At 38.4% G+C, this 9508-nt stretch overlaps 1 protein-coding gene across 1 annotated transcript; it reads left to right on the forward strand.

The window, feature by feature from the left end:
* The first annotated feature begins 64 nt into the window (after positions 1–64).
* LOC121750422 (hexokinase-3-like) lies at positions 65–5045 on the forward strand. The gene is made up of 9 exons (XM_042144958.1): positions 65–658; positions 1503–1653; positions 1750–1932; positions 2252–2326; positions 2862–3017; positions 3121–3219; positions 3332–3459; positions 4165–4246; positions 4335–5045. The coding sequence occupies exons 1-9, from the start codon at positions 387–389 to the stop codon at positions 4713–4715; spliced, it is 1527 nt and encodes a 508-aa protein (XP_042000892.1). The 5' UTR covers positions 65–386; the 3' UTR covers positions 4716–5045.
* Positions 5046–9508: the final 4463 nt, after the last annotated feature.

A 9508-nucleotide genomic window follows, 5' to 3' on the forward strand; every position in this document is an offset into this window, starting at 1 on the left:
AGTCATTTTCTCCCCTCTTATAAGTACCCAACAGTTCGCTTTCCAACACACTCCCACCAATTTCCCCCCCCTCTCTCTCTCTCTCTACTCTCCTGCGTTTCTCCCCACAGTCGCAAAAAGCGACAACTTTTGGAATTCACGCAATCTCGCCACAGCCTCGACGGCGGTTGCTCTGGTTTCAAGCCGAGGTTGGCTCAGCTGCGGCGGCAATATAATTATTACAATTATTGTGAAATCGCAGTTTTCTGTAACGGCGGATTTTATGCAGCGGAGGAAAGCCCACTTGAGTTGGCTATGGTGATTGATTTTGATTCCGTTGGACTCAGATAGGCGAATTGGTTGGTGAGAGTGCAAATAGGGGGCTGAGAAGTGGGGCGGCGTGGTCTATGGGGAAAGTGGGGGTAGCGTTGGCGGCGGCGTGCGCAGCGGCGGCGTGCGCGACGGCGGCGGTGATGGTGAGCCGGCGGATGAGGCGGAGGCGGGGGTGGAGGAGGGTGGTGGCGGTCCTGGAGGAGCTGGAGGAGGGATGCGCGACCCCTGTAGGGCGGTTGCGCCAGGTTGTCGATGCTATGGCGGTTGAGATGCACGCTGGCCTCGCCTCTGAGGGCGGCTCCAAGCTTAAGATGCTTCTCACATATGTGCATAATCTTCCCACTGGGTAAACCCCCTAATGCTTCACCCTCTGCATCTCTTGCATGTTTTTTTATAGGCCTTTTGCTTCCATTTTTATGCTGATTCTATTCTATTATGAAATTGATTTTGAAGTCTCTGCCTTGATTTCTGAATTGCTTGCGGAAATGCTGCAATGGTTGTTGTTTTCTAAGACCTAGCATATGTTATTGGAGTTCAATTTTTCGATTTATTCATCCCTGATTTTGTTGGTAAGATGATTTGAAATAGAAATTTAGCTTCAAGGTTGATGAATAATTTATCATTATTGTGCTGGTTGGAGTCTATCTTTTCGTTTTTCATTACTTGCCGAAGGAGGTCTGGTATTAATGAGACCGCGTGTACTACTGTTTTTTTTTCATCTGTTTTTACTGCACTTGTTCTGCTATTCTGCCTTTATTTTTAGCAGACGTGTGTTGCTTCAATGTACATGATGATCATTTTCCTTACCTCCCCAAGTGAAAAATGTTCAGTTTTTGTTACCCTGTACTCTCTTGGCGTGGATCAAACCATTCTTCTTATCTCCTGGTTTACTTGACTTTTACTTTCTTTTCTTTGTAATTTTGGTAACTGATGAATGCATTTTCCTTTTCTGTTATTAAATGTACTGCTCGGAAGCCTAAGTTAGACGTGAGCTCTTTGTTTGGGATGATTGCCACATTTTCCTGTGAATGCGATGATTATGCCATAATGCAGGATTTATGTGCAGAGCCATGCATTCGTAGATTTCCATTCATTAGTCACTGTTGATGAGCTTTCTTGATTGATATTGTTCCTTCTTGATGAAATTGCTTCTATATCACCTTATGTAAAAAAAAATTTCAAATTTCCAGGATGGAGAAAGGAATATATTATGCTCTAGATCTTGGTGGTACTAATTTCCGTGTCTTGCGAGTTAAGTTAGGAGGCCAAAGATCTACTATACTTGATCACGATGTTGAACGACTACCCATTCCACAACATTTAATGACAAGCACAACTGAGGTGATCTTTATGTCTCACTACCATTTTTAGTTCTGTGCTGGTGAGTGAGATTTGTAATATCTGATGTTTCTTGTTCTATCCATGTTCTACTTTCAGGAGCTTTTTGATTTTATTGCAACAAAATTAAAGGATTTTGTTGAAAGGGAAGAAAATGTCTCTGAGCCTTCAGTAGAGGAAACACGAGAACTTGGCTTCACATTTTCGTTTCCGGTGAAACAAAATTCTTCATCAACGGGGACTTTACTAAAATGGACCAAAGGATTTTCTATTCAAGACATGGTTGGTTCCCTCTTTCTTAGTTACTCACAACTCACACATCATGCTCATTGGCGTAAAACTAGTTGGAGAAAAGTATAATCACCCTCCCTTGTCCAGTTGTCCCTTCTCATAAATGTGTTTTAAACGACCATTTTATTAAATATTAGGGGATAATTGCATGATTGGTTCTGCTGCTTCTTAGGAATGTCTTGTTATAACAGGTGGCTTTAGGTCTTTATTCAACTAAATAATGGAAGATTGAAATAAATGATTTCTTGTTAATCTGTTGCATCAAAGTCGCTGTGCCAGAAGATCTTATATTCATGACACTTCATTGCAGGTTGGTCGAGATGTGTCTCAGTGCTTACAGGAGGCAATGTCTCGAAATGGCCTGAATATGCGAGTGGCTGCTCTTGTAAGCTCTATATTTCGTCTACTTATGCATAATAGTATTTTAATCTGAAAGGGTGTACAAGGGGAAATAAATTTTTTTTATGTTGGGTCTTGGGTTATTCAACTCCATTTTTTACATGACTGTTTGTGGAGGAGTTTTTTTCTCTTGCAAATTTGTGCAAAAGAATTTTACAAATGTTGCTTTTATTTCATTTGACCGCAGGGAGGACAAATATGCCTTTTTTTGAAATTTCATTATGGTGAGCTACACTGCATTAAGTAGTTAATTTTGCTGTCTATTCGATCCATTCTTTAGTAGTTATTCTTCAAGCCCTTGCTGGAGTCGTAGTTCCCTGTGTCCAATAGCAATGCCAAGTTATATACATTCTCTTGTGTTTGTGTAGCTTGCTCAAGAGCTGGTGCCTTATATCTGAAATTTTTGTGTTGTTTATGCTGCCACATGAAATTTTTCTGCCATTTGCCATTTGTTTGTTTCTCTGTTTCTACACTTGCAGTTGTATAATACTATAATTTAGGTTTATTCTTGTTTATGCCAGGTAAACGACACTGTAGGAACGTTGGCTCTTGGTCATTATCATGATCAAGACACTGTAGCTTCTGTGATTTTTGGAACAGGCACCAATGCCTGTTATCTGGAGCGTGCAGATGCCATTATTAAATGCCAAGGCCTGCTTTCAACGTCAGGAGCCATGGTATAGTTTTCAATCCATTGATTAGATAATAATTATGATTTGATGTTGCAGACTTGTGTGCGTGCTCGTCAATCTTAACTTGATATATCCTTCTATGTCATAGGTTGTCAACATGGAATGGGGAAACTTTTGGTCATCTCATTTGCCTAGAACATCATATGACGTTGACTTGGATTGTGAAAGTCCCAACCCAAACGATCAGGTAGCATTAGTCTTCTTCCTAGGCATTTTTCCTGATTTATCAATTGACCATGCATACTTATACACTGAGTTTATGCTTTATGGATGGATGACTTATGAAAATCATGTTGTAGGGATTTGAGAAAATGATCTCAGGAATGTATCTAGGAGACATTGTCCGAAGAGTAGTTCTTCGGATGTCTCAGGAATCGGATGTTTTTGGACCCGTTTCTTCCAAATTACTTGTTCCTTTCATCTTGAGGTAATGATATCATTTTTAGAGTTAATATTCCCCAACTGTAAAATAGCATATTAAAAACCACAGTATATAGTACTCTCTGCATGGGTATATATATTGCTCTTTTTATCGAAAAGCAATTACGTAAATCTTCTTCATATATCCTTCTCCACAACAATCATATTAAATGGGAGAAGATGAGTTGTAGATTACGTGAGCTGATTTTGTGGTGTTCCTTCGTTAATTCAGAAAGATGTGAGAGATCAGGCTAGCTTAGCCAACCCTCTTGGTGGAAAACACGAAGAAAGTTAAACATATGTGAAAGATTAGGCTAGCTTAGCAACCCTCTTGGTGGAAAACACGAAGAAAGTTAAACATGCTTTTATGAGTGTAAAACGCATCATTATTTAAAGTATGTTTGTTTATGCGCATTAAAAAGAGGCAAAAACATACACATAAGCCACATTTAGGCCAGCCAATTATAATCTGGACCGAGAGACTGAATTCTATGAATCAGATGCTTAACTTTCTCTTATAACTAGAAGTAACTTTACTGCACAATTTTCAGAATAATATACATATTGAATATGTGCTGTGTTCTGCTGCCTGCCTTGAGGTTGAGGCCTTTCATCACTTCAGTATCTAGCATCTACACATTTTTATTTATTATTTATTGTTTATTGTATTTTGAACTTTGAATTTTTATCTTATTGGTTATGAACTTTTTAGGACACCCATGATTGCCGCAATGCATGAGGATGATTCCCCAAACTTGATGGAGGTTGCGAGGGTATTAAGAGACACACTGCAGGTGGAGCCTCCTTCGTCACATTACTTATTCAAACCGTAAATGTTTCAACCACTAATTCTTATCTTCCTACTGATGATTTTGCTTTCAGATCCCTGATGTTCCCCTTAATGTTCGGAAGCTTGTTGTAAAAGTGTGTGATGTGGTAACTCGCAGAGCTGCGAGATTGGCTGCTGCAGGTATCGTAGGAATATTAAAGAAGATTGGGCGGGATAGGAATGGTGGAACTGCAAGTAGTAAAGCTAAAGGTGGAAGCCAGAGTAAGATGAGACGAACAGTAGTAGCAGTCGAGGGGGGCTTGTATACAAACTATACAATGTTCAGAGAGTATCTAAATGAAGCGATGGGAGAAATATTAGGGGAAGACGTGGCAGAGAATGTCGTAATTAGAGTGATGGACGACGGATCAGGTATTGGGGCAGGGCTTCTTGCTGCATCTCATTCAGCTTCTTTGGCTATTGATAGCATATAGTTGCTTTATGTACACAAGTGTATGCCTTACATATTTAAATAGCCCCTGTAAATTTGTAGAAATTATAGAGTTGCTAAAATGGTGAAGGGAAAGGGTTGTGCATATGTGTCATAGTAGGTCGGTCTATCTCATAGTTTTACAGGATTCTCCATTATAGTATTTGAGAAATTCATTTTAGAATATAAGAAATTGTGGGAATCTCATTTATGGTCCAGTCCAGTCTGTAAAATAGGTATAGGTATGAAGAATTGAGTTCAATTCTATTCATTCATTTATTTATTATTATAAATTGAGGTGCTACATCTTTGACATTAATGATAAATTTGATCATGTGTTTCCTTTCCTTTCCTTTCCTTTCCTTTCCTTTCCTTGTGTTCTTCCCACCATATGTATTTTGTTCTCCAGCAAATTTCATGCTATTTTCACTGAATAGATAGATGGTGATGCACTTTCACCTTTTGGTGCTTCGAAAACTCTCATCAATATACAACTTAATCCAGAACCTTTGTAATTTGGAACATTTAATTTTAGAGTAAAGGCCAAAATTGGTCCTGAACATATAGCCATTTTACGATTTTGGTCCTAAACATTATCTTTTGGATTTTTTAGTCCTGCACATATGGACATTTGATCATTTTGGTCCTGCACATATGGAAATTTGATCATTTTGGTCCCCCGTCAACATTTTCGTTAAAAACTAACGGTCAACATTATCTTTTGGATTTTTTGGTCCTGCACATATGGATATTTGATCATTTTGGTCCTGCACATATGGAATTTTGATCATTTTGGTCCTCCGTCAACATTTTCGTTAAAAACTAACGGTCAACGGCCGATTTTTGACTAAAACAATGGGTTGGGTCGGGTCGTGTTTGGGTCGGGTTTGGGTTACACGTTAAGAAAAAAAAATTATTTTTTATTAATTAAAAAATTATAAAACTTTAATTTTTAGTTATTTTTGTTGATTAAAAATATTATAACGACTAAAACATGATGTTATTATACGATTTAAACATGATATTACACAATAAAATAAAAAATTACCAAATTAAAATAATAATTTTTTAATCAAAATAATAAAATTAAAGTATATTAATATTAAATCTATATAATAAAATTAAATAATTAAAAAATTATTTTTAATAAAATCTAAGCATAATATTTTCTTCAAATTCATGAAAAAATTAATTAAAAAATACTATACTTTAATTTTATTAATTAAAAAATATTAATTAATTTTTTAAGAATATCATGCTTAGATTTAACGAAAATATTATGCTTAGATTTTAAGAAAATATTATTTTTTTCTTAACGTATAACCCAAACCCGACCCAAACACGACCCGACCCAACCCATTGTTTTAGTCAAAAATCGGCCGTTGACCGTTAGTTTTTAACGAAAATGTTGACGGAGGACCAAAATGATCAAAATTCCATATGTGCAGGACCAAAATGATCAAATGTCCATATGTGCAGGACCAAAAAATCCAAAAGATAATGTTGACCGTTAGTTTTTAACGAAAATATTGACGGAGGACCAAAATGATCAAATGTCCATATGTGCAGGACCAAAAAATCCAAAAGATAATGTTTAGGACCAAAATCGTAAAATGGCTATATGTTGAGGACCAATTTTGGCCTTTACTCTTAATTTTATCGTTAGTAGCCGCCAATTTGCATTTTGCGTGAGAGTTTTGCGAGTGGCCGTGGGCACATACATCTAGGGTTTTGGATTTTGTGACTAGTCAAAAGGATCTTCGATAAAAGTGAGAATTGTGAAAGACCATTGTGTGCTCTTCTAGACCGTGCCTTACTCTTCTTAAGTCTCTTACTCTTAGAGCATCCACAATGGCGGCGAGCCCACCAGCTCGCCGGTCCTCTCGCCAAATCGGCGAAAAAAACGGCGAGCGCACGCCGATTCCAGACCGCTGGCCGATGCGCTCTCCGATCGGCTGGCCGCCATTGCAGGCTCCCGATCGGCAAGAGGATTTTATTTTATTTTTTTATTTAATTTTCGAAACACTATATACACGATTTGCACGTCATTTTCATTTGCACCACTTGTTTTAACGAGTATTCTCTCTATCTTAATTTCTGTACAAGAGCAACAACGTGAAATGAGTAGCGCGGGTGGTAGTAGTGGTGGTAGTGGTGGGGATGCTGAGGAGTACGACCGGCGAATGAATGAAGCGTTGGAGGCGTATACGTCCCGTGAGATAGACCTGCTGTTACAGAGGGCCTTGCAGCCGGCGGTACCTCGACCTCCACCCGTTGCCCACCGCCGAGCAGTGATTGAGCGGGATCACGTAGCTGCACATCAGCGGCTATATGAAGACTACTTTGCACCGGAGCCGCGGTTTAACGCCAACCTTTTCAGGCAACGTTTTAGGATGATCAGGGCCCTGTTTATGCGTATTGTTGACGCTTTGAAGCGTCGATATCTGTATTTCCGCTTCAGGCACGATGCGGCTGGCAAACCAGGCCACACACCTATTCAAAAGTGCACTGAGGCAATCAGGCAGTTGGCCTACGGAGGCGCGACAGACATGTGGGACGAGTACCTCCACATCGGTGAGACGACTGCCCTTGAATGTATGAAGTATTTCTGTCAGGGCGTGGTTGAAATATTCCGTGATCAGTACCTTCGAAGCCCTACCCCCGAAGACTGCCAGGAGCTGATGCAGATGCACGGGGAGAAGCATGGGTTCCCGGGTATGTTAGGCAGCATAGATTGTATGCATTGGGAGTGGAAGAACTGTCCCGCTGCCTGGAAGGGGTTCTACACGACCAGCTACAAGGGAAAGAATCCCACGATGATCCTCGAGGCCATAGCTGATTACCGGCTGTGGATTTGGCGTGCATATTTTGGGGTAGCCGGGTCGAACAACGACCTCAACGTCCTCAACTCGTCGCCCCTTTTCAACGAGCAGTGCCAGGGCGTCGGTCCGGCCATCAGTTTTATCGCCAACGGGAACCAACATGATATGGGCTACTACTTGGCGGATGGGATATACCCTAGATGACCTGTCTTTGTGAAGACGATCAGGTGCGCATCAAATGAGAGGAAGACCTACTTTGCGGAACGGCAAGAGTCGGCGCGCAAGGACGTGGAGCGCGCATTTGGTGTGCTCCAGTCTCGATGGGCGGCAATTAGGGGTCCAATGCGGTTGTGGCATGTCGACTGCATTGCTGATATAATGTACGCCTGTATTATGTAAAATTATGTAATTTTTTTTAATGTACCTTTTTTTAATGTACCTTTTTTTAAAAATTATGTATTTTTTTTAATGTACATTTTTTTTATTTAAATAAAATTATTGCATTTTCCCGTATCTGTGTCGTAAGTTGAAGTCCGTATTTTGTGTGATTGTTATTTTTATTATTTTGTTTATTGTGGCTAGGCTATGGCTAGGCTATTGCTTGTCCAGTTGGTTGTCCTGATGATGTGGCAGGAGAAGTTTTTAATGTTAATGATGTGGCAGGAGGAGTTTGTGACTAGGCTATGGCAGGGCAATTGCCGGTCCAAAACAATTATGGATGCTCTTAATGAATTTGTTTAATGCTGCTGATCATGAGTGTTGTATTTGTAACTTCCACTTGTATTTCTTGATTTCTGTTTGTTTTAATCGGCCTATTATTAACCATTTTATGTGATACCTAACAAAAGTGGTCACTCTTGCATCTGATCCGTACAAATACACTTTTGAGCGCTCCCTCCCCTCCTACTACTTCAATCTATGGTTTTCACCAAATTAGTTGGTATAATACTTTTCCTTCAACAAATATATCGAAAATTCGAACCATTCATTATAGGTTTGTGATCTGTAATTAAAACATTAAATAAAATATTTCTTTTACTTTAGTTTGAATTTAAATTTAAAGTACTATGTAGTAGGAGAAAGTCAACAATTTCACCTGGAACATTCTCACTTTTCATTTTTTTGGATGCTACTTTAGTTTTACATATATATTAAACAATTTTATATCCGAATAGGTGCATAAACTTTTTACAAAAAGTTAATTTATAGTAGTTGTTTCAAATTAAGAGTTTATTCTTTGGGTCAATTGTTGCATATCATACTAGGTTCAATCTTTCATCCCTGATTTATGGGCCCGAAAACTAATTAAAACAGGCCCATCTTCGCATGACATTATTATTAATGGAGAGTAAATCAGTTCCTGAAAAAATAATTGGTTACCAAGGATTTTAATATATAATTGATAGAGTAAGAATAGTAAAATATTATTAATGGAGAGTAGGAGTTCACATCATTGTTAGTCTAGTTGGATTATCAATTTTAGAATATTCATATATTTTAGAAACGGATGAAGAAGGAAGTAGTTCATAACATCAAGAAGACATGAATTTGAATTCAAAAATTAATAGTGGAAGAAATAGAATTTTTTTAAAAAAAATTTATTTAATAAAAATTAAATTTATGTCATACTCCGTCCGCGAATAGGAGTCCCATTTTTCCATTTTATTCCGTCCGCGAATAGGAGTCCCAGTTCACTCATACCATAAATGGTAATAAGGTCTCAGCTTCCACTAACTCATTTCACTCACATTTCATTTAAAACTAAGTGAGATCTATATTCCACCAATTTTTTTTCACCCATTTTTCTTAACATTTTTTAAAACACATGTTGCCTCCATGGAGTGAGACTCCTAATTGTGGACGGAGGGAGTAAGAAAAAAAAGTTTGCCTAAAGTAGAAGTTGATTAATTTATGGAACAGAATAAACCATTGATTAGCAATGGAGGAAGAACAATGAAAAACTAGCCGTTAAACA

Source organism: Salvia splendens, chromosome 10 (genome assembly GCF_004379255.2).
Source record: "Salvia splendens isolate huo1 chromosome 10, SspV2, whole genome shotgun sequence".
In the NCBI taxonomy this organism is placed as follows: Eukaryota; Viridiplantae; Streptophyta; class Magnoliopsida; order Lamiales; family Lamiaceae; genus Salvia; species Salvia splendens.